The sequence below is a fragment of the Gymnogyps californianus genome, chromosome 17 (assembly GCF_018139145.2).
Source record: "Gymnogyps californianus isolate 813 chromosome 17, ASM1813914v2, whole genome shotgun sequence".
In the NCBI taxonomy this organism is placed as follows: domain Eukaryota; kingdom Metazoa; phylum Chordata; class Aves; order Accipitriformes; family Cathartidae; genus Gymnogyps; species Gymnogyps californianus.
The window spans coordinates 8415934-8441384 of record NC_059487.1 but is presented as its reverse complement, the minus strand read 5'-3'; the positions used below and the strand labels follow the sequence as shown (position 1 = coordinate 8441384).

Here is a 25451-nt window from a genome sequence, read left to right as displayed (position 1 = left end):
TGCTATAATCCATATTCCAACAGATTTGTAGTCCTTGGTTGTCTGTCCCTCCTGCCCTCATCCCTTTCTTCCCCTTTCCCTCACCCTCACCCCAGTTTGAGTTAAGTAAACTAGCGTCAAAGCCCAGGACAGAACTGGGTGGATGCTCAGGACTCCTGTGTAAAACAGCCTTAAGCACTAAGTCCTTTGAGATCTCATCTCTAACTGCAAATTTAAATGCCAAGTGAAGAGCAGTGGTGCAGTGTATATAACAAATAGATTTGAAGTGCATAAATTATTAGAACTCGTACTTCAAGAGTGCTGTTAAAGGCAATTGCTGTTGCCCAAACCGCTCTCAGCCACTTGATCTATAGTCTTATTGGAAACAAATCTGAGCTACTAATACTGGTGGCTGCTGGGACTACCTATCTCTTAATCTTGCTTAATTATGAGAAACTGGGACAGCAGTTAATCTCTGGATGCTGTTTTACATGCTGATGCTGTGCTTGACTCCTGAGGCAGCTCTTGCTCAGAGCGACTCAATGCGTCCGACATGGCTGGCATCTCCCAGGGTCCCGTATTCATGTCACTGCTCATAAGACAGCAGCAAGGGGCATGGCCTGTGAGCAAGTTCTGGTTTTGTAATCCTTGATCTTTCCGTCACTACTGTGAGTTGAGGCGTATCTTGAAGCTTCCTACTCCTTGGAGGAGGGTTAATGAATACCTGTATGAATTGGCTTGTTCTTTGGTCTTCAGTTGGTTTCTGGAAACACTTCCACCTATTTCAAGTAGTGGCTTCCGTAAAACCAATACAGCAATTCTGGAGCAAAAGGCTACGTGGATCCTTCTTAACAGATGTAAATCTGGCTTAAGATAAATTTGTCTTAAGTTGATTAGGAACAGATTAGAGCTAAAGCAGGCACTCCTTTTAAACTCCACAGAGATGGCCTGCATTTCAGTTTAAATGCTTTTAGAAGCTATTTGATTTCAGTCTCTCACCTCCACAGAAAAATGTGGTCAGTCTCCTGCTCCCTGGACCTTCAGGAGAAGGTCTTTCAGGCCTTCAACTTCTGCTAAGTCTGTAGTTGCCCTCGAACAAGCCGGCTACTCGTGGTCATGCGAGGGCCTAGCAGGAGGATGTATTTCTTTATGTGTATATGTGGCGTTGCAGAGGTCCTACAAGCAGAGCTGTTTGGGGACTTGTCTGCAAGGGTGTCCTGGTTTCAGCTGGGATAGAGTTAATTTTCTTCTTAGTAGCTAAGATGGGGGGGCGGATCGCTGCTGGGAACTGACGGCATCAGTCGGCAAGTGGTGAGCAATTGCATTGTTCATCACTTGTTTTGTATAGTCTAATTCTTTTAGTATTGTTATTGTCATTTCATTATTATCATTATCATTATTTTCCTTCCTTTCTGTCCTATTAAACTGTCTTTATCTCAACCCACGAGTGCTTTTTTTGATTCTCTCCCCCATCCCACTGGATGCGGGGAGTGAGCGAGCGGCTGCGTGGTGCTTAGTTGCCGGCTGGGGTTAAACCATGACAAAGGGAAGCATTGCACTGTGGTAAACTGAGGGAAATTACTACAAAGTGCCTTAAAATCCTGCTTGGCCTTTTCTTAAGCCAGTCTTCAGGACAGCCGGATGGGCTGTTGTGGTTTAACCCCAGCCGGCAGCTAAGCACTACGCAGCTGCTCGCTCACTCCTCTCCCCCACAGTGGGCTGGGGAGGAGAATCGGGGGAAAAAAGTAAAACTCGTGGATTGAGATAAGAACAGTTTAATAACTAAAATAAAATATAATTGTAATGAAAAGGAAGATTTAAAAAAGAGAGAAATAAAACCCAAGAAAAGACCAGTGATGCACAATGCAATTGCTCACCACCCACTGACCGATGCCCAGACAGTCCCTGAGCAGTGATCCACCCCTGGCCAACTCCCCCCAGTTTATATACTGGGCATGATGTCATATGGTATGGAATATTCCTCTGGCCAGTTTGGGTCAGATGTCCTGGCTGTGTCCCCTCCCAACTTCTTGTGCCCCTCCAGCCTTCCTGCTGGCTGGGCATGAGAAGCTGAAAAGTCCTTGACTTAGGATAAACACTACTTAGCAACGACTGAAAACATCAAGGTGTTATCAACATTATTCTCATATTAAATCCAAAACACAGCACCATACCAACTGCTAGGAAGAAAATTAACTCTATCCCAGCTGAAACCAGGACGTGTGCTTGGGTTTGGTGTTTGCCTTGAAGTTCCCATGGACGTATTTCAAACTGCTCAGCTTTCTGATGTCTTTTGACTTCTCCAATTTTGTTTCGTTTTGCTGCTGGATCAAGTTATCTGTGTTCTTTCCGCTCGTCTGCAGCCTTGACCTGTCTGCTGCCTCTGTGAAATACTGGGGACAAACAAGGAGAAACCCTGCTCAGAGCTAGCGTTTGCTGGAACAAACGTGAGGCAGTCGCACCGCACAAGGAAAGGGGGAACTCTTTAAGCCAGCCTACAGACCACAAGTGCATTGACAGAAGTGTGTCTTTCTGGCGTGGTTTTGTTCTGTACTATTTAAAAAGAAAAAAAAAAAGCTCAAGAACTGGTTTGGCCCACAGCTGTTTGCACAAGACAGCAGGGTCGGCATCAGCAGACCTGCCTGTATGAGATAGGACCAAACTAGGAGGTTTTGGCTCAGGTGCAGTGTCTGAGTGTCTGTCTGTCAGTAGTCCTCCTGCAACTTGACTAGCAGCAGGCCTAGAAAGTGGAAGGGGAGCTCTGGTTGGTAGGGGGTTCGACTAGTCCCCCACCTTGCCCCCCAAAGCTACCGACTATCCTGCCGGAGCGAGAGGGACTCTGGCTGCTTGCTGTCAAACATCACTAGCCTGGGGAGCTCAGCAAGAGCAGCAGCAGGGACTCTCCCGCGGGCTGGTTCCCCATCTCTCAGCCAGGTTTACGGAGCTGTTATGCCACCTAGCTGCTTTACTGTCGTCTTCATCTATTGCCGCTCTCAGCCATGTCTAAAACGCGGCATTAGAATTAAATGAAATAAAATCCAACCAGTAAGACCAATGTTGCTGTTTTGAAGTAGCTTCAAAGAATAATTGATAGAACCAGTACCTTGGCTCTGTTTGCTGCTAAAAGCTGAGTACATTAAAGTTGACTTAACTGAGTAAATGGCTTAAAATGCAATGGGTCTCTCAAACATTTTGCTTTGTAATTGTTTATGCAAATTTTCATATGATCTCTTGGGGCACAATTTTTGCAATATGTGTTGCAAGACAAAGGAGAATTCATTACCCTCCTTGTTTCTTTTTCTTTCTTATTACTGTATTAACTGGAGAGGGATAAGGGAAGATGTGCTGTTGATTAAAACACAGCATTGTAGATCTTCCTGATGTTCCTTAAGTCTCTTCTAAATTCCTATCAGCTAGTTTAGGCCTGAAAATATTTTTCATTGCAATGTATCAGACAGCAGCAACCTCCTGAAACACAATAAGCAATATGTGGATGTGCTTCATGTCCTACGTTCTGACGAGAGGGTGTCCCAGCCCCTGCCCTCACACCGTGTACCTGTCTGTGTGCTGCTGCGCTCTGGTCCTGGACTGTAATCCCACCAGGCTGAAGCCCCTTACCCCCCGTTTGCATGTTCCCGCACACCAGTGTCGGGCTGTGTGCTGCTGGAGCGGAGGTTACTGTACGTCTGTAAATGTTGGGGGGCGACAAGCAAAAGGCAGCAAATTAAATTACCCTGCTCGGTGCTCCGCTGCGTCCTGGGGCTTCCCCTCGCTCAAACGTCACAGGAAGAGATTGGGGATGCAAATACAGAAGCAGGGTCAGAGTATTACAAGGCGACTATGAATATTTGTAAAGCAGTAGGAGCGCTAATGCTGCTTGTGTTCTGGCCGTAATGAACATAGTTCGCCAATTATTCATATTAATTGCATTTGAATTTTATGGGCTGTTAAATGCTTGAGAGCGTGCTGGTGTTTCAGAGCTCCCCGGGGAGCTCGCTAGGGTTGCTTTCCCCAGAGTTGCCTGCCGGAGCGGGGCAGAGGCAGCCCCGGGGCTGCCCCGGCCGGGGGGCTCGTCGCCTCGCCGGCAGCCCCGGTCCGACCCCCCCCGGGGCTCCGCCCCTCCCGGGCAGCCCGCCCGCGCGACGGCGCTCCGGAGGCGCCCTGCGTGCACCATAGAGCTCTCTGTGCAGCCGCCCCGCCCCGCCGCGGCCTCCCCTTAGCGCGCCCGCCCGCGCCGCGCCTTCGGAGCCGCACTTCCCGCGTTGCGTTGACGTGTGGGAGGGGGCGGGGCTCCAGCGGCAGCGGCGCAAGATGGCGGCCACCACGGGTGCGGGTGAGCGGGCGCCGGAGTCGGCGGGGCCGCGGGCCGGGGGGGGCCGGGCGGGGCCGCTCCTCGCCGCGGGGCAGCCACGGCCCCCGCGGGCGGCGGCGCGGCGGGCGGGCGGCGGCCGGGAGGCCCGGCTGGGTGTGTCGGGGCTGGAGGGGCGGCGGCGGGCGCTAGGCCGGGAGGCGCCCGGCGGAGGGGCGAGGGCGGCGGCGGCGGCCGCGGGGAAGGGAGCGGCGGCAGCGGTGCCGGCCCGAGGGGCGCGGTCCGGAGGGGGGCCCGGTGCCCGGCCAGAGGTGGCGGTGGAGCCGGTCCCCGCTCCTTCGCCGCGGCTCCCGGGCGGGCCCGGCCGGCGCCTCCCCGGGGGCTGCCGAGGCCTCGCGGTGGGAGCGGCCCCAGCGGGGCGAGTCCGGGGCCGGGAGGGGCGAGTGGAGCCAGCCCGGGCCCTGCGGGAAGCCTGCCCCGGCTCTCTGCGAGCTGGCACCGGGAAGCGGCGCTGGCGCTGGCCGGGGCGGCGCGCTGGGCCGGGCTGCCGGGGCTGGGACCCCCTGCCCGGGGCCGGCCGGGCCCGCGGCCCTTGACTCGGTCCTGAGGTACGGAGCTGGGGCGAGGACGTCCCGGCCGCTGACAGCCGCCTGAGCGCACCCCGCGCGGCGGCTTGTGCCTGTCCTCCCAGAGCCGCCGTGCAGGCGTTTTTCTTAACGTGCTCCTCTTCTGGCGAGTGCTGCGTGGTCGGAGCTGACCCTCGGTTCTCTGGTCTTAGTAGTCGCTGAGCCACGACTGGAGTTACATGGGGGAAATTAGCTGCTTTAAAAATCTTTTTCACTAATAATATCTTGCTGTTACATCAGAAGGATGTAACTTCCTTGTCAGGACGTGTATGCTTCAAGAAGTCGGTATGGTTTTTTTCCCCTTTAAAATTGCTCCTCACCTGCTTTGAGTAGTTAAACAAATCCTGTGTTTGCATTTATCATTACACATTAAACAAAAATACTGCAGCTAGATTTTGAATGTTTTTTTTTTTCTGCTGACATCCTCCAATGAACTTCAACAGATCGAATAAATTAGTTTCACTTCTGTTTAACCAGTTTCATTTTCCTGTTTTCATAAGTCCATGTAGGGTTTCAAATGTGCCACTCTAGTACTTGTTTTCAAATTGCTTCCTTTGAAGTTTAAATATGAGATCACCAGAAGACTGCCCTTGAAGACATAACAAAAATATTTTGGAATTCTTTTTGTACGGATAGGTCTCTATCAATGACCACTTTCAACTTTTAAGAATAACCATCACAATGCAGATAATTCATAGTAATGAAGTTTATAAAAACACTTTTAAAATGCAGTGGATGCAGTCCTGAGAATTATGTTTCACAGATCTGTGTTTGAACATACGTGATTGTGAGGTGTTGAAACACTTGATTAAAATACACAAAAAATGTAGTGGAACCTTCTTCCCCTCTTAATGTCACATTATTCTGGCTACCATACTTTCTCAATAATCCTTTCAAGCTGCTGACTTTTCATTTTGTATTTGGCTGGAAGAACAAGGCAAATATTTTTCTTTTTAAGCCAGTGCAGCTTTGTGAATTAATTGTCTGGGTGGTCACGGAGGGGTATGTGTGGAAAGGGACTTGGACTGCGGTGATAAAGTCCAAAGCTAGTCCTACTGCACAGCTTTCCTTTTGCAGCAAACAGGCTTTGTGATAAGCCGTCGTTAACCATCATCTGCTAGCCACATTGTGTCTTTTGGATTGCTTCCTATTATTTCATGGATTTCTGAAAGCTGTCTTGTTTCTTCAGTGCTGGCAGTGTGAAGCAATACGCAGCCAGGTAGATGTGAGTAGGGGCATCAGTTTCTTGTGTCTACAATGTGGGCATTTGACGAGCACTGCACTTCAGCTACTCATGAGATCCTGTGTGTTTAACTGCTTCTGGGGGGAGAAAAAAAAAAGAAGAAAAAAATCAGTGTGTGACTTATACACACATGTTGCAGTAACACTGAACTTTTGCAGTAAACCCTAAATTCAGTGTGGGAGAACCTGCAGATACAGACCAGCAGCTTACATCGATGGGAGCCTCAGAGCTTTGTCCGACTGTAAATCATAGGCTGCCCTACCAGCAGTGGTCTGCGTTTTCTTGTTGTGTTAGTAAAGGATGGAGATTTTCCTCTCCTGATAAAGAGAACAACACAGTGTCCAGTTACTGATAGTGGTGGTGGCACTGCAATGCAGTTTGTGTGGTTCCTTCTTGACACTGCACTGAAGGCATTGCCTAGCCCATACAAATAGAGCCTGGAAGTGACGCCTTCTTGTTCTCCACTACGATTGATTCGCTGTGGGGCTTTGGGCAAGTAGCTTAGTAGTATCTTTACTCATATGTAAAACAGATTTTTCTAATACTTGTTTCATGGAATCTTAATGTATTCATATTTGTTTATAAAACACTTGAATATCTTTGATATCCTGAGTTTATAGTGGTTCAGCAAAGGAGCTTAAACAGACACTGAGGATGAAAAATACTCAGTCTTTCTTTAAAAGCAGCTACTGACCCAGAGGAAGAAATGGTAGCAAATGTCCCTGTAACTTAAAAAAGTCATAGGGCTGGTCTTGGGAATTAGACAGGTAAGCCTTATATTTGTATCTAATAAACAGGTAGAAATAATTAACAGGGAAAAAACCAACCCTCTCCTGGAAGAAATGTTATGATGTGAGGTCCACCAGTATCACTTATATAGAGGAGAATACTGTGTTGCTGATGATGTGGGTTCCCCCACACACAATTAATATATGAATAAAAAGAAAGGGTTGACTTTAATCGTTCTAATAAGGCTCTTCCTAGGAGAGTACACTCAGACTGTAAGCGTATGTCTGTCCATCCTTCAGACTGAAATGTCATGCAGGAACGCTCGGCTGGCTCAGGTACCTAGCCGAGAAGTCAGGGGTTCCTCAGAGGCTCACGTACTCTGTGGCCATGCAGGGAAGTTGGGCTGCGTGGAGTCTGTGTTGCAGTTAGACTATAGGAGCTTGCTCCACGTCGCGGTCCTGCAGACTCTGGTATTATAATGGGTCAAAACCTGACCATATTGCCCTATGGAATCCTGTTTCTCTAACTTTAATCCTGGGAAAAGTTTAACGACCTCATTTAACCCACTTTTCTCTCATGGGTCCATTTAGGGGGTCTGTTGCAGGGCTGTGGTAGACACTGTGTTTATGAGCAGCGTGGAAGAACTGAGTATTAAAATGATTTGCCCAGATTTAAGTTATTCAAAGTCAGAGGAATGTGAAGAACTCCAAAAGGACAATTCATTAGGCGTACGTGTGGCTTAATACTCCTAACAGAGGGAAGAGCACAGATCAGATTTAGTACGGTATATTTAAAGTATATATTTGTAATTGTTGGGGGACCCATAACATCACTGTAAACTCAAAGTTATGCTTGTGAAAAGCAAATGCGACATTACAATGAAGAGGAAACAGTGTATTGAAGGATATAGAAGGTGTACCCTGCCTCTGCAAATGGACCGTGATGTCTCCTTTGGAGTGCACTGCATACAATGTCATTGTTATCTCAAAATAAATATTGCCAGCCACCACGTACTTTTTAAGTCTGTAAGTAAAATACTCAAGGGTAAGGAAAAAGTAATTGAAGAGAAAATGGGAAGATAAATTATGCCTTGTTAAATAAGATGGACTATAAGAGCACATGAAATAGCAGGTGCTAAAGGAGTTGATTGCAGAGCTTCTTTGTGTATTGTAATGGAAGGATGCAGTAGATTAAATAAAAAGGTAAATAGTTCAAAACTCTTACAAGAAGATACTTAGTGGAATCTTTTCACGTATAATGATATAAATTACATAATATATTTGAAAAAATGCCATTATGGCCGAGAACTTAAAATTATCCATTAGGGTATTAAATATGTAAGTAGGTAAGGATCATAGAAGATATAATACTGACAAATTTTGTAAGGTGTATGAAGGTTGGGATTTTCAGGTCGTAAGGGTGTTTTTTAACTATTGCAAGTCCAGATGAAATTACTCTGTTTCCACCTACTGACTAGTTTGTGCACTTTCCTCCCAAGTCTGACCTGGGCCTGGCCCAGAAGCAAAGCCCGGGGCGGCGTGCATCCTGCCTCTCCCGCTCCCTGCCTGTGCTTGTCAGCTCTGGTGTTACAACTGGAGTCCTGTACTGAACAGGTAACTTTGCCTTAGTCTGTCAGTGTGGCATCTTGCTCTTCAAAGCTTATCTTAAAATCGGTGAACCTACTTGTGCATTCACCTTGTGGTGGGTGGTGTGAATTTAAGAAAACCTAGTGATCCTTTGTGGGTAGAAGAGGCAGCTGGTGGAGAGCGCTCAGCCTTCGGTCAGTAACAGCCGTTTCTTTTCACAATGCAAAGAGGAAATGGTGGGTTTTTCTCTGGTGAGGTTTAGTGTAAAGATTTTGTCCAGGATGCTAGTTCAGGGTGACTTATTTTCTAGAGTAACTTCTAGATGAGCTGGTAATGTTTTGCTTTTCAGCTGTGATACAAGCCGCAGAATGCATCTGATTTTAACTCTTCTGCTGCTGGAAAGCTTTATTTGGCTTCAGACCTCAATGATACTGCCAGTCTGCCTCAGACAAATGTTTTAAAGTGATCTCTTTCCTAGTAACGTTCTTGAAGTATTGAAAGACAGAACCAGCGCTCTAGCTTACACAGAACAGAAGACACTTCAGATTGTTTCAAGTGCTCAGGACGTTGTTTTGGATCTGCAAAACATCGCAGTACCTGTCTGCATTATCAGAGTGGAAATCATGACTATAAAGACGATGCAAGAAATCTAAAGTTCCCGTCTCCTGAAAGTTTTTGTGACAGTTGCTGAAAGCCTTTTATTCACTTTAAATATTCCATCACTTCAGAAACGTTATATACCATTGTGAAAAGGAATGATTTACTTATTTTTTTACAATTGCAGTGCTGCAAGGGCAAGCTATCAAATTTTCAATAGTTGCAATCTCTGCAAAGAGATGAGAAATATATTGGAAAAGATGTAATTAAGGCTGAATATCAAATACACAAAAATGAGCAACAGAAGGGGCTTTAACATATTAAGCAACAGAGGTGTTTAAAGCTATTGGATTTCAGTTCACTTGAGTTACTATAAATGAGGAACTAGTACAGAAAGCAGAGTTAAAATTGGCCTGAAAGGCCCATTTGATAAGTTGCCTGTTATCGGTGAAGATGTCAAGAAACCTTCAGGAAAAATACGGTTCCTCTTTTTAGAGCCCCTAACAAGTGAAGCGCATTTTTTGTGTGCCTTGCTGAGATGTTCTGTGTGGTATATTTGTGCTTTAATCCTGAAGAGAAATGCTTGTAATGTGATTTCACTTTAGAAAGGAAAGCGAAATGTATTCTTGAAGTTTTTGTGAGAGGTGTATATTTTGTTCTACTGACATTGATGAAAAAGATTCAAGAAGAGGATCTACTCTCAAAGGCATATTGTCCACCTTGTTTCACTGGTTTCACTGTGCTGTTTTCAGCTTGATAAGGTTTCTGAATTTGGAATTGCTTCCGCTATATAACTGGGGAAAATTAAAAGATTAAAAAGTATAGTCTGTCAGAAAGTGTTGTTTTTAACTTGTTAAAAACATACCATGTACTTCACATGAATGTAGATTTAAGATGAGAAAAATCTCAGACTGGTAAGATCACTGTTAAAACTATCATAAGACACATTCAGTTGTATCTTTGGTAGTGCTGTGATATAAAGTAAATCTGAGAGTGCTTTAAGGTCTTTAAAAGTCCAAGTTGGCATTTAACTGTTCAAGGAATAATTCTGTTCTTTCCTAGTGCAGAACTTTCCTTAGTGAGATTCTGACCAGACACGGTCAAACTCCTTTTGTCCTCATTTCAGCTTGCTGTCTCTCAGTCTTGCAACTCATTGCGTAGAAAACAGCTGGGTTGTGAGGTGCCGTGGTAGCGAAGGCTCCTGAGTACCGGTCTGCCTGGCTGCACTGGTATTAGGTGAAATTTTGGACAAGGAAAACAGAAGGTCCTGATTCTGTTTGAAGGCTGAACAGGATGTCACCAAAAACCTAGCAGCTTCTTAACTGCAGCTTCAGATTCTGTAAGGTACACATGCTGACTTTCTGGAAAACTCTGTGGTTTAGTTTTGTTCTCTAGTTTGCCATAAAAATATTTCATGAACTTTTTGTAACTGCTGAACTAGTGTGTGGGGTTGAGGCTTCACAAATGCATGTTTACTAAAAGGTGAACTTTTAGAAAGACTGTAGAAACCTGTGTCAATGGAAATCTTACCTTGTCAGTACAGTTATAATTTAGCTTTCATAGGTTTGCTGTTGCGATTAATAGTAAATATCTCCTTTTGCTCTGAAATGTTTTTTCAGTTCCGTTTCTGGAAGTATTTCTGTGCGGTCAGGCAAGCTGCAAGTGAGGCAATTGTCTAAATATTATTGTATTTTTGTATCAAATTAAGCTGCTATTTGAGAGTCTTCTTGAACCATAGTGACGGCTAAATTAAAATGCATAACAAAGTACTTTCGACAACCTGATTACTTTTTAATTGCCTCTTACTTTATTTAGGTTTTCTTGTGTTAAATGAAGGACTCTTAGAAAAACAGGTTGGTTTGGTTACTGCCTTGAAAGTCTCCATTGCTACACTGAAAAGATTATGCAAGGTATTTATTGGGAGGTGGGAGGACGACGTGCAGTTGACTCATGGTTGTGTCAGCTGGCGCAGGACATCTCCTAACTCTGAATCTGCCATGGGGTAGCCATGGAAGTTATTTGGCAAATACTGTGTATGCCTAGAACAGATCGGATCACCTTCTAGGAACCTTGGTGGACAGCAAACATGATGAGGAGATGTTTGTGTACGACCACAAGTGATAAAGTTTGTGTGGTTTCTGAGGTTCGGGTCCCAGCAGGATGTGGTAGCTGACCATGAGTGCTCCAGGCCATTGCAAATGAAGAGGAGATGGGGTTGGCTTAATGGCTTCGTGCATCTTTCCAGGCTGACCAGAAGCGTGAATCTGGTCTTTTATTCTGCCTTGCTTAAGAGCAGGTTATTTAGAAATTATTTAAAGCATTTATGAACATATGGCCATAGTCTTTCATACGTATATGTGTGTTTTTCTTCCTGTTTAATCTCCTGAGAACATGTCAGGGAGGGAGCTGAATTACCATCTTTGATATGACTCTGAACTTGCCTTCTGTAGTGGCTGAGGTGCTGGTCTTCCATGTTACACCTCTGAGCTTTAGCATAGGGAGAAAACATTTTTAGAAGGCAACAATGCTGTTGGACAGGGTGGTTTGTTGTAAAGTCACCAATCATCTCCCATGATCATTTTATTTTCTGTGAAGTGCATAAAAACTCGAATATATGTACTTCACTTTTTGCACCTCCCTTTGCCACTGATGCTCCTGTAGTGCTCCAAGTGAGCAATTGCTGTGGAATTAATAATCATTTATGTTATCTTTTTCTGTGTGATAGGAGCCAGTGCATGATATGACCGGCTAGCTCTCTGTAGACCTCAGACTTGTCAGAGAACTCTAAAATCCTGTGTGACTCTTTTATGGCTCTGATTCATGCTGAATCAGAGCAGCTGTATCTGGGGAGAGCTCAGAAATAAAGTTGCCTTCTCTTCCTGTAAGGTTGTAAAGCCAAACCTAACTCTGGTTAGCAAATGTCAGAATTAAGGCTGCCTTTCAGCCTTGGTTGTGGCCTCCTCAAATATATACGTGATGATGTAAGTTTTAATTACATGATCACTTCATTTTCTTCATGCGGGATTCCTGCCTCACTCGGTGAACAGGGTGTGTGATGCTCAGAGGAAGGGTAGACAGGCAATATGTTTGGTTTCCTTCTTTGGTGTGTGGCCTGTGTCTGCTTACCATAAAGCTGATTCCTTCTGGGTTATTTGTTTTGGTCTAAGTAAGTATCAGTAAATTATCTTCACACCACTGACAAATATGAAGTGGTATTACCAAGTACTGAAGTACAGAGACTGAGATGATGCTTGTTAAGCATCGCAATGTTGTGGTCCAGAAGAGAGTATTTTTTGGCAACGCAACACATTCGAGGCAGGTCTTCCGCTGGCTTCAGCTTATTGCTTCTGTAAGCGGGGAGAGGCTCAGGTTGGGTTTCTAATAATAGCTGCGGACGGTTTCCTTTGTGGCATCACCTGCATTATCAGAGAGCTGCTGTGTCAGACCGAAGGGTGGAGTTCACCCTCCAGAAGGACCTTTTGTTTGTCTTTTTGTTTGTCCTTCTTCCCTGCTTTCCCAGGGCACCAGCAGGCAGGGCTGAAGCGCAGACAGCGGCTTCAGGCGTCGCACAGCCGTGAGTCATTCCCCATCACCAGCTCTCCCGTGCATCCGCTGCAGCAAAAATAGTGAAATAGGTAGTGTGTGTTTAAGTAAAGGTGGCACTTTGTCCTTCAACTCATACTCCATCTGTTTCTCTTGTCCCCCAGCTCTCTTATCCCCTGGCGTTGGAGCTAGACTGCTCTCTTCTCTGACTCCCCTAACTACAGTATGGAGAGCATTGGGAATATAATTAAAAATGGGGTGGCTAATCTGTCATGATTCAGGTATGAACTGCATACTTGAACCTTCATATGCCCGAGGTACACAAGATACATACTTTTAACACTTACTGGGAGGGGAAACGCTGGAGTTTTTCATGCAGGGGAAGTGACAGTGGTCCCCAAGAGGTCCTGTTACCACTAAGGGTTTGGGGCTTGGTTAATCTTACGGCGATGGCTTCACTGGCCCCAACTGACTCATTTCCTTTCGCAGCCAAAGATTTGTATTACTCAGCAGCCATGGTAACAGCATGGTCTCGCTGGGAGTTGAAGATGTAGATTTGGCATGGAGTTGTATTTGAGTCGTGCTCAGCAGCCCCCATACGTGTGGTTTGGTATAGCCAGTGCAGGTCTGGTGTCTTCTGACGCCGCTTTTCTCATTCTGGGTTTCTCTTCATACTGTTGCTACAGCTGTGTTATTGAATCATGTTTCCCCAGAATATTCTTAAACACGATTATATTAGATGTGTATCAAACTGGCCAACAAACTAATTCCTTCAGTAATTTGCTCTTTTTGGTTTCTTTTACGCTTGCTTTGTAGTGAATGAAATTTGGGCAACTCTGATTCAGCAGCAAAATCATCACTGATGTTTAATTTCTTTAGGTCATTAATGTGTTTAAAAGAGATTTTAAGCACTGCTACATTTCACAATGCCTTAGATCCTCTGTATTTCCCACATTGCCAAGCAGCTACAGAGATGATTTTCAAAGCCCTTGGTCCCTTTCTGACATCCTCAGAGTTCGGTGCCCTGGCCATGCTGGAAGCACTGGCTTCTGACCAAGAAGTTTGCTGCGTTCACTTTATACACTGAAAGGCTGGTTTCCCGCTCTCCTTCTGCTGCACTAAGTAAGTGACAGTGAAGAAGGGATTAATTATGATTTTCTGTTCTTAGGTGCTGGTGAATAGTTAACTTTGTACTATTGGAGGGGGGAAACTCTCAACCCCAAATCCAACCTTTGTGTATGTCAGGTGAAGATAACTGTATTAAATATATCCTGGCAATAATTTTGCTGCTGTTGGAGAGGGACGTGCTTCACACAGGTACCTGGAAGGATGTGGTGGGTTGACCTTGGCTGGATGCCAGGTGCCCACCAAAGCCGCTCTTATCACTTCCCTCCTCAACTGGACAGGGGAGAAGAAATACGACAAAAGGCTCATGGGTCGAGATAACGACAGGGAAAGATCACTCACCGATTACCGGTAATCAAATCAGAGTAGGGTAATGAGAAAGTAAAAACTAAATCTTAAAACACCTTCCCCCCACCCCTCCCTTCTTCCTGGGCTTAACTTTACTCCTGAATTCTCTACCTCCTCCCGCTCTGAGCAGTGCAGGGGGACGGGGAATGGGGGTTGCGGTCAGTTCATCACACGTTGTTTCTGCCGCTCCTTCCTCCGCAGGGGGAGGACTCCTCACACTCTTCCCCTGCTCCAGCGTGGGGTCCCTCCCACGGGAGACAGTCCTCCACAAACTTCTCCAACGTGAGTCCTTCCCACAGGCTGCAGCCCTCCACGAACTGCTCCAGCGTGGGTCCCTTCCACAGGGTGCAGTCCTTCAGGAACAGACTGGTCCAGCGTGGGTCCCCCGCGGGGTCACAAGCCCTGCCAGCAAACCTGCTCCAGCGTGGGCTCCTCTCTCCACGGGGCCACAGGTCCTGCCAGGAGCCTGCTCCAGCGTGGGCTTCCCATGGGGTCACAGCCTCCTTCGGGCATCCCCCTGCTCCGGCGTGGGGTCCTCCACGGGCTGCAGGTGGATATCTGCTCCCCCGTGGACCTCCATGGGCTGCAGGGGGACAGCCTGCCTCGCCATGGTCTTCCCCATGGGCTGCAGGGGAATCTCTGCTCTGGTGCCTGGAGCACCTCCTCTCCCTCCTTCTTCACTGACCTTGGTGTCTGCAGAGTTGTTTCTCTCACATCTTCTCACTCCTCTCTCCAGCTGCAATTGCTGCTGCACAGTAACTTTTTCCCCTTTCTTAAATATGCTATCCCAGAGGCGCTACCACTATCGCTGATGGGCTCGGCCTTGGCCAGTGGTGGGTCCGACTTGGAGCCAGCTGGCATTGGCTTTATCAGACATGGGGGAAGCCTCTAGCAGCTTGTCACAGAAGCCACCCCTGTAGCCCCCCTGGTACCAAAGCCTTGCCATGCAAACTCAATACAAAGGAGAAGTGGTGACCTAGAGTGCATTTGTGTTTTGTGATGACTGAGGAATGGATACCTTGAAGAAGAATGAGTAACTAAGTCCCCTGTGGCCTAGGTTCAAGATCCTCCTTCGCTATGGACTTAGTGTGTGACCTTGGATATGTCACCTAAACTCTCTATGCCATTTTTTTTCCATTAATGTAATGGGGTGTCATGGTTTAACCTCAGTTGGCAGCTAAGCACCACACAGCTGCTTGCTCACTCCCCCCCCGGTGGGATGGGGGAGAGAATCAAAAAGTGAGAAAACTCATGGGTTGAGATAAAGACAGTTTAATAGGTAAAGCGAAAGCCGTGTGCACAAGCAAAGCAAACCAAGGAATTCATTCCCCACTTCCCATCGGCAGGCAGGTGTTCAGCCATCTCCAGGAAAGCAGGGCTCCGTCACACGTAATGGTTACTTGGGAAGACAAACGCCATCACTCTGAATGTGCCCCCCCTTCCTTCTTCTTCCCCCAGCTTTATATGCTGAGCATGACGTTCTATGGTATGGAATACCCCTTTGGTCAGTTGGGGTCAGCTGTCCCGGCTGTGTCCCCTCCCAACTTCTTGTGCTCCCCCAGCCTCCTCGCTGGTGGGGTGGGGTGAGGAGCAGAGGCGGCCTTGACTCTGTGTAAGCACTGCTCAGCAGTAACTAAAACATCCCTGTGTTATCAACACTGTTTTCAGCACAAATCCAAAACATAGCCCCATACTAGCTACTGTGAAGAAAATTAATTCTGTCCCAGCCAAAACCAGCACGTGGGGATAAGAAAATTGCCCTGGTTTGCTGTGTGTTTTGAGGATACATGTGCCAGCAATTTAGAAGTGCTGAAATTCCTTGGTGGTGGAGGTCATAAGTACAAAGGATGCTATTGCTGCTGACAAAGCCCACTTAAATTAACTTCAGATTAACCTACTAATGTTATGAAAGAGTTTCATTTGCTTTGAATGGTATTTTTTAAAAGCTCTGAGTTGAGTGATGTCAAGCCTCTCATGGTGTCATTTTGTAGAATCTTCTAAATTTTTATACTATAAATCATATAGACAGGTGCTAATTAGAGCTCCATAATACCGGGTGTATCTCTGAATGGACAGAGATTTCCTTTCATTGTACTGCCTGCCCTAATGCCTGGCCTGTCAGCCTTCTAGCGTGTTTAATTATGGATACCTTGATTTTGCTTGTAAAATCCAAGCTAAATATGGGGATATCTTTTTCATAGTGTTGAAATATCATCATTCAAAAAATAGTGATATTTTTGTGTTTTTACCCAAAATGTTTTCTGTAGAATGACCAAAAAGTATCAATGAAATTACTCTAGCTTTATTTCTTTACTAGATTTCTCAACTCAAAATATTTTTCTGGTTGTTTTCAGGAGTAAAAGTTCCTCGTAATTTTCGTCTGTTGGAAGAACTTGAAGAAGGTCAGAAAGGAGTAGGTGATGGAACAGTTAGCTGGGGCCTTGAAGATGATGAAGATATGACACTTACAAGATGGACAGGAATGATTATTGGGCCTCCAAGAGTAAGTATCCACTTAAATATTAAAATAGTACTGTTACTTTTTTTTTTTCCCCCTTTTCTTGTAACGTAACCACTGAAGTAGAAAACAAACAAAACACAAATGAGTGAAAAAACACTTTAGCAAGTGATTTATGTTGAAGGTTCAAGTTCCGAATAATAATGGGTTTCATGTATCTATATGTCTTTTTTGCTTATAATTTGGAATATTTTTAGTGCCTTTCTCTGGTTAGTTCTGTTACATGTCTGCTTTATATTTACAGATTCATTAAGACATAACTTTTGAGATTCCAGGATTCTAGTATCCTGTACTCTTGAATACAGCAAGGTTTAAAATCCTTCGGCTAGTGATTTTACATATGGAGCTAATGTAGGTAAAACGTGGATGTTTTGTTCAGTACTGCTAGTCTTTCTGCTGCTTCTTGTTGAGTTTATGGGTTGGTTTTTATTGCAGCAGTACTGACTTGCTCTTGTAGAGTTTCAGCTAACTCAGGAAACTCAAATTTTAATGAATTCAATTTCTTCTCTAAATGTTCTCTCCCAAAGTAGCTTCTTATAATGCTACTGGTCTTTGTGGTAGTATTGTTGTGTTCTCTCTCTCTTCTCCCCCCAAGCCCTACTAAACTGTGGGTCTCCACTCTGGTAGTGAACTTGAGGATGTAATTGTGCATTGTATGTATGCATGTATTCTAACAACAAAACTTGTCTGTTGTCTCCAGTTTCACTGTGTATCTCTGTTCTCTTTCCTTAATATCCTTACCATGCAGTGCAAGTAGTTGATTCTCCTTCCTGCAATAGTAGATGTTGTCTTCTGTATCTGGTCTCAGTATCACTTCTCAATAATTCCAGTGTTCCCAATCTATTATATGGAAACCTTTACAGACCTTTAATCATGCTACTGCCCTATGTGTTTCCATTCTGTCAGTTGCCTTTTCTGATATACGATGAGGTTGTACAAGAATTTATATTATAATGGCATTACATGCGCAGTATTTTCTGTCTCATCCAGAAGTGGTGTTTACTTTTTGTCTGCCATTGTTAACATCTCCCCATTCATGATCATTTCATTTGTTTACGATATGGCCCAATCATTTTCTAGAACAGCATTTTATTTTAGAACATTAGGAGAGTGTTAATGAGCCTGCATTAAGACTGAAGAAGGCTCACTGTGTGCATGCACTTTATGGAAAATTTAAGCAACCTTGAAATCTAATTTAGAAAATTAAATAGAAACTGAAATGTGCAAACAGGCATGTGCTGACTTGTCAGCAGTGATAGAAATTTGTAGTTCATGTCATACTGCTAACCAAGGCTAGAGGACTGTCACAGAAGATGATTCAGCTGTGCCTCTTTTGTCTTTCTGATACACTTATGAATATAGATTTTTTTTTTTTCCCAAAAGTGTCCAAGTTGAGAGAGATTCTGGGAACTTTCAGTCATTCTTGTTTGCTAAGTGGCTGTCCTGTTTTTAGCACTGTTCATACTCAGTTTTATTATTACCATTTTTTTTTCTTAATAGGATGTGGGAATACTGGCTCTGAAAAAAAAAAAAAGTTAAAATCCTATTTCCTTCTGGGTAGAAAGCAGTCACACTTGTAGCAGGTGGAAGAATCTTATATTGGGCATCCTAGAGGGAAAAATGAACGGTGGTGCAGAGTTACATATGTGCTGCTGCTCCGAGTGTCCCTGCTACCATACATGGAAGCATGCTTCTCCTTCCCAGACTTTGTGCGGATGGTTTCGCAGCCAGTGATTCATCTTGTTTATACAAGCTATTTAAAAACAGTGGCACTGTCAAAACTTCAGCTTTATCTGCACGTATTTTATATTGGCTATAGACAAGTGAGCGGTCAAGGCTTTCCATTCACTAGTCTTAATGTGGTGCAGTTATTTGCAAAGACCCTAAAAACCTGCACGAACCTCTGGGCTGTTAATTGCTCTGTGCACAAGGCGTGCTCAGGGACTCGGTCAGGAGACCTGGGCAGGCCGCGCAGAGCTGACGCGTGACTTTTTTTTTCCCCAAAACTTTGTGACAGCATTCAGTTTGTCACTGCCCTGGCTGGGCATCTGAAAGGCTGTCTGGCCGAGGCGCTGCAGGAGCGACCGAGAGGTGCAACTGGCAGCCAGCACTGCCCAGGTGCTGGTCCCGCCACGGGTGGCTGCAGGATGGTTTAAAGCCACGTCATTTGCACAGATGAGAAGCAGCTGAATCAGGAAGTCAGTTCTTAGATTTTTGGTAGTGGTTTGCATGAAATATTAAGATGTTCAGGGGCATAACAGGCCCTTGAAAGGGATTGCGCGGGGTTTTATATTGAGAAGGTTTTGTACATCGGGCAACTGTTCTTAAGATCCTGGTGGAGCCGTGGTGCTCTGCTGCCACAGGTGAGCAGGAGCTGCTGGCTGCTTCTGGGCTTCTGCGCTCGCACATTCGCCTGGATTTTTGCTCATGGTTGCTGCCTTGTGAGTTCAATGTTCATTGCAATGTTGAGGGTGCAGGAAATTGTGTCAGAAGCTCTAAATCTGGAGAGCTTGTCTGCCTAAACTTCCCCATGATGCTGCTGTTCCTGTTGTATACTTCTGCCAGCTGCCTGCATTGCCCAGCTTAGCTGGAGCTCTGTGCCAGGCTGCATCAGATCAGCACGTCAAAAACAGTTATTCTCAGAATGCAGAATAACATTAACTGTTGTTGTTTCTTTTAATTAATTTTAAATACTGAAGAATCAACGTAGCCTTGTTACATTTGTCTCTCTTCTATACCCATTGATTGGTTGGTTAAAAACTCATGATCCGGGATTTCTATTAGCTGTTAAGTATAACAGAGTGTTACTGCGGTGGAGACAAAGTGATAATGCTGTTTGGGATCAGGATGTACTTTGCAATGGGTTGAATCTTGGAGCGTTCCCCTTCTGAGAACTGGCACATTGGTTTATGACCAAAGAATATTTTTCAAGTGCAGTTCTAGGACAGGCTGACTTTAGATAGTTGCCTAAGCTAAAGCTGTGGTTTCAATTTCAAGGTAGTGTGTCTGATTAGTAAACTGATAAAACAAAGCTGCTTTATAAAGATTGGTTGATTAAAAAAATCATTTTAGTTGGTGAATGGAAAGCAATGCCAGTTTCATTTCTTATATGAAGATTTGATGCTTAAAAGACCAGTAGAATTTATTACCCTGAAGAGGTAACGTTTGATACTCTGAGTATTATCAAATGAACCCAAAACAGAGGTAGCCAGCATAGTATATAAGTGGCTGCCCTTATGTTTGGTAGTTTACATGTCCCTAAAGTAACCACTGTTTTAACCAAACGCTTATTGAACTGCCTGATGTAATTGTTCCCCCCTTTCTTTTCCCCTCAGACAATTTATGAGAACAGAATATACAGCCTTAAAATAGAATGTGGGCCTAAGTATCCAGAAGCACCTCCATTTGTAAGATTTGTAACAAAAATTAATATGAATGGAGTAAATAGTTCTAATGGAGTGGTAAGTCTTTGGTTTTTATTCATTTTAACGTGGTTTTCATGTGCAGCTTCGAATTAATGCTTTGTTTATACTTGCAACTTGCTTAACTACTTATTGCTTGCTGGTGTCATTTTCTTTGAGTAGAAGGAAAGGGAGATAGAAGGGAAGTGTATGAGTCAAGTATGTTCTGAAATCAAAACGTAGAATTGACTTTTCCTGCCCTTTTGCAACGCACAAATAGTTGCATCATGTGGGGATTTATTATGCTTTTAGGAAACCACTTGCTTGCTTTTGCTTTCTTTGGTTTCTCCCACTCAGATTTCTTATAGGATCTTTAGTTGGAGGGTGTGGGGGGGAGTTAAGTATATCAAACATATTGATTCTGACAGGAATGGTGTTTTTGTCTATTTTAGGTGGACCCCAGAGCCATATCAGTCCTAGCAAAATGGCAGAATTCTTATAGTATCAAAGTTGTTCTGCAAGAGCTTCGGCGTCTAATGATGTCTAAAGAAAATATGAAACTTCCTCAGCCACCTGAAGGACAATGTTACAGCAATTAATTAAAAAAAAAAACAAAACATGCCCCCCTTATTCAACTTAAGCTGTCTTCATTTTCCACAGTAGTAAATTTTCTAGATGCATCTTGTAGACCTCAAAATACTGGAAAGGAAGTTCCCATTCAAAGGAAGTTTTTCTTGAGATACTGTAAATGATACTAATTTTTTTTCATTTGAAATATAAGTTGTGCTATAACAAATAATCCTGTCGTGTAACCACTGTCCACATAGCTGAACTTCTGGTATCAGGAAAAGTCTATTTAAATTTATTACTGTCAAGACCAGTGTGGCACATCTAACTTAACTGTGAAAGCATACATCCCACAATCACCTTGCTGTGTGTCTGGCCTGAGTTTTGTTTTTTTTTTTTCTTTTTCTGTCTTTTGCAATAGAGTCGAAGCTCAGGGCTATTTATTAGAGTAGACACAAAGGTTTTTGCTTCCAGTACTGCACTGGGCTTTATGGACTACTAATGGGGATGTGTGCTAACCTCAGTCATCCCTCCCTTTGTGCTATCTCTAGTAAAGGCTGAATGTGACTGTGGTCGTTTTTGGTTTTTTATTATTTTTTTTAAATGCCCTGATAATCTGGGGCAAGCTTTCCTTCTTCCCTTTGGCCAAGGCATAGATTGTATTTCTCTTCCTGGTCCCCCTCACCAGTGACGTGGGCTTTGGGTGAGGGATTCAGGGTTCTTTTAATCTCCTCCCTCTTCCCCTCTTTTTAGTGGGGGTGCTGCTTTCTTTTTGCCCCTCTTTGTGACTCTTCTCACCCCTGGCCAGCAGGGGTAAGCGTTGGGGCAATAACTTGACCTGTTCCCTCCTGCTTATCACTTTGGTTTTGCAACAAATTTAGTCTTCACCAGCCTGGGAAACAAGAGTATCTATTCTGCTCGCAAATTTGGATTTTCCCTGTCCCTCCAGCACTGCTGCCACACCGCCAAGCTGGCCACGGCTGATGTTATTAGATAGGCTTTTGACGTGGTGAAAAGAGCAGTAATTTACCAGGATTGCCGAAATCTTCTGCTGCCAAACCGTAATGGGGAAACTGCACACAGAGATTCTGAACACACACTCCAGCTCAAATAGTTGTATTTTGGTGCTTTGGATTGACCCGAGAATGTTAACTAACGAAATGTTGCACTTACGTTTGGCCCTTCTAAAGATGTGACGACTACAGACAAATCAAATCAGTGTAGTAGATTTTATTAGGATTCTGTAAGTCTTAGAAGAGAAATCTCTTCAGTGAAGATTTTGGGGAAGTGGTGCATACAGCAGATTAAGGACCTTTATTGGCTTTGCATCCTGGCAAATCACTGCCTTTTCTGGTTTACTGTTTCGGACCACTAACTGCTGAAATGTGGATGCAAGCTTACATACAACCAACCTAGTGTGTCCTAAGTTTTATGAAAAATTCAGTGTTTGTGTAAAAAAAGAAAAAAAAAAAAAAGAAAAAAAAAGAAAAAAGTAAAAATAAACACATTTTAAAGCAGCAGCTATCAAGTCAATGAACATTTGATGTTTCCATTAACTCTTTTGAGGAAGATATTAGTTGTAAGGATTTAACATCCTCTGTAATTAAAGTTTAACATAACAGTATTCCATAAGCAGCCTTTTTATTGTATCAGACCATTGCCTGATTTTAATATAATAAAAAGTGTGCATTAATATTAGAAGGCTTTAATTGTATTTATGTTTAGATTTTTGATCCCTTATGGAATTCTTGATTTGTTGGAAGTATCTTCCTACAGATCACGTTTAGTTAACAGTATGTAAACTGGTGGCGAAAGGCAATTGTCTTTATCCAGCTGCTGCTGCTGTGCCACAGAGAATCTTTAGTTTTAGTTTAAACCTCAGACTCCCATAGACTTGGCAGTTGGTAACGTTACATGATCCTAAGGAACCGCTGAAACGAATTTCTAGATACCTGTGCTGTCTGAAGGTGCTCTGTCATTGCAATGACCTTTATGTGCTGTAGTCCTGAGGAAATCAGATCCATACAGTTGCACGTTACACTGTCTGTCAAGTTCAAGCAGAACTTCACAACCTGAAATTTTACCTGTTTTCCCTCAAATAGTGGAGTGTGAAAAGCTGACCTTCTCTCCAAATCTGGATAAAAACGAGGCTGTGAAATTTTGGCCTTTTCCAAGTGTAAAGTGTCTCCACTTCAGAGGATTGCCCGAAGGTACTCGTTGTGCATTCACTTCAGTGTTGTGGTGAAACAAGGTTCTTCCTGGGTTTGGAATGAAAAAGGGAATGACCTTTTGTGAAACTTTGTGAAACTTGCTGCTGGCTTCTAGCCTGGAATACTACTCAATCCTTTGGTAGCTCGGAGGGTATCTGTGAAGACAATGCGACGAATACTTTGTCAGCATCGTGTGTGTGTGTTTATTTAAATAGCTTGGTATCTAAAGACGTTAATGGGAATTGGAACAATGCTTGATAATTATAGCGTGCTGCTTGATTATCTCTGTTTTTCAGAGCTCTTGTAAGAGTGCCCTTGCCCTGTTCGGGAGGATATGGTTGGTGCATGTTTGGGGCCTCCCCCAACCTTCGTACTTCAAGTAACGATTTTAAAACCTTGAAACTGGTTTGCTTTGCAAGTTGTACGGGCTAGAGCATTCCACCCTGACCTGGGCCATGCTCCGCTGGGAGCTGTGCTGGCAAGAGCCATGTGTTAACAACATTTGCCATACGAAGTTGGGTGGTGCTTTAAAAAAAAGAAGGGGTTCACTATAAATTTTCTCACCTAGGAGTTGCACTCTTTGAACACGTCAGCGCTCCAATGCACTGCTGTTCCGCTCTCGACCAAGTGGGAGTGGTATGGAAAAATAACGCCCTAAGAGTCAGCTGCCATTGAATCTACATGTTGTAGCTTTGTCAGTGTATGCAACCTACAAACTACGTAGTGGAAGAGACCGGTTGTCCCACCACCTGGTTGCTTGTTTGTGCTTCAAAAATGAGGTGGGGAAATGAAACCATGTCTTATCTGTATTTATCCTAACTCTGGCAATGTAAAGGCAAAGTGTTTAGTTGATCCCTGCTGACCCTCAGTTTATGTCCTGAACCAGTGTCTCTTAAGAGAAAGATATGAAGGGATAATAAATAAAATAAGTGGACTGGCCATAAAATAAGTGCTGTTCCTTGGAGCAGTGCTGCTGGAGGTGGCTGAAGCAGTGCTCAGGGAGGAGATGGGTTTGAGCAGGAGATCGCCATGCGGCTGCCCCTTACGGCTTCCTGCAGAGGGTCTGTGAGCCATCCTTGTACCAAACGTGCTGGCCACTTCCAGTAAAAACCCCTCACCTGCCAGTGCTCTCCGTGGGTGTGGAGCGAGCTTTTGGCTCGGCTCGTAGGGTGAAGGCGGTAGAGGGAGCTAGCAAGCTTTACAAGGCTTGGGTCTGAGTAAGGTGCAAATGCTGCTCAGTTCAACTGTTAAGTCCTCTTGTGGGAACCGCTTTTCATATTTATCCTGAATCAATTTCAATTTTAAAAGCCTGTTTATCATGACTTTCTCACTGTACAGGCATTAACTTGCTAGGGGGAAAACCAGCACTGCAGTGAGATTTTAATTGTTAATAAAGACTAATTGTTGTTTGCTTCTTGCTTTGTTGTAATTAAGCTCTGTGTGTGTATGTAGGGAGTATATGCTTAAATATGCCTTTTCTTTACTCTTACAACTTCTTGCAGTGCTTTGGATTTAAAATTTAAGGTTTTTTCCACTATCATTAGAGTAAGAATTTTTAAGCCAGAAAGTGTCATCAGCTGCTCTATGAGACGCCAGTGCCGTCTGTGGTTCACCCTAGAGTCGTACAAGGACTCGGAGCAGGAAAAGCAGCCGGTGAGTGCGGCCGTGCCCATCGGTCTCGGGCAAACAGTCTGACCGAGGGACGGGCTGCTCTGAATGCTTTATCTTAGCGCTGCTTCAGAGCCCTGATACCGGAGTTCCCCGTGGCACTACCAGGCAGATGCGATGTAGAGGAACAGTGTTAAGTTATGCCAGTTTTAACGAGGGAAACAAACCCGACAGAGATATGCAGTGGGACATGCTCTTACTCCTTTGCCAAATACCAGCCTTTGTAGTGTCTTGCCAGAATTGTAGGAGCTATTTGTGGCTTACCTTGCTGTTTGTGGGAATTGGCCGTTAGGCATTTGAGGTCGGTACTTTACCTACAGGACAGTGTTTCCTACATCAAGAAAAAGCACAGTGAATTCAATATTTTTTTCAAGCTGGCACCAGCTTACACTGAAACAAGGGAGTTCCAGTTCTGCACATACCTGTAAATATGTGTCTGCTTCAACCTCTGCCTACCTTGAGCTGAAAGAAGGTGAAAAGAATTTGATAGTGATATTCTTAATATCTAAATTTTTTTACATGTTATTTTATATTTAAGAAGCTTTTTCTGATGGCTTAGAGTTTTCCTAAGTCAGTGGAAATTGCCATATTGCATTAATCTTTGGCTAGGGTGCTTTCCAAAAGCATGCTAACCTTGCTGTTGACCACGATTCAGGTCCCTTAATAGCTTCTAATTTTCTCTGGTCTTGCTGTAGCAGATTGCTGGAGAATGTGTTTAACTTTTAAGCCTGTGAAGAGCCCCAGTGAAGTCAGATTTAAGTTAGGCGCATGCTTAAGTGCTTTGTTGGAGCAGAGCCAGCACGCTCAGCCTGTGCTAGGAAAGAGACTTTTTTAGCCTTTATTGAGCATCTTCTTCCTAGTCCTCCCTTCTTGGTGCTACGTCCTTGGTGCTTGTGCCTTTACTTTTTCCCCCATGTCTCCCACATTTTTGTAACAAAAAAGCAAGGAGCAGAAGATGACGTGGAAGATAAAAGAGATAAGCTAGATTCTCATCATTTTATA

The 25451-nt window shown here is 44.3% G+C and overlaps 1 protein-coding gene across 2 annotated transcripts; it reads left to right on the top strand.

Annotated features, from left to right (window-relative positions):
• The first annotated feature begins 4272 nt into the window (after positions 1–4272).
• On the top strand, positions 4273–24194 carry UBE2V1 (ubiquitin conjugating enzyme E2 V1). Of its 2 annotated transcripts, none has more exons than XM_050907069.1 (4): positions 4273–4306; positions 16440–16588; positions 19939–20064; positions 20457–24194. In XM_050907069.1, exons 1-4 carry the CDS (start codon positions 4291–4293, stop codon positions 20601–20603), a joined length of 438 nt encoding a protein of 145 aa, XP_050763026.1. In that variant the 5' UTR covers positions 4273–4290; the 3' UTR covers positions 20604–24194. The 2 variants fall into 2 exon arrangements, with proteins under 2 accessions (XP_050763026.1, XP_050763025.1); XM_050907068.1 differs by having other exon boundaries at positions 4275–4312.
• Positions 24195–25451: the final 1257 nt, after the last annotated feature.

Coding starts and splice junctions, on each gene's coding strand:
- UBE2V1 (XM_050907068.1), top strand. CDS start 4,291: ATGGCGGCCACCACGGGTGCGG. Junction 4,313..16,439: donor GGCGGCCACCACGGGTGCGG/GTGAGCGGGCGC, acceptor GGTTGTTTTCAG/GAGTAAAAGTTCCTCGTAAT. Junction 20,065..20,456: donor TAAATAGTTCTAATGGAGTG/GTAAGTCTTTGG, acceptor TGTCTATTTTAG/GTGGACCCCAGAGCCATATC.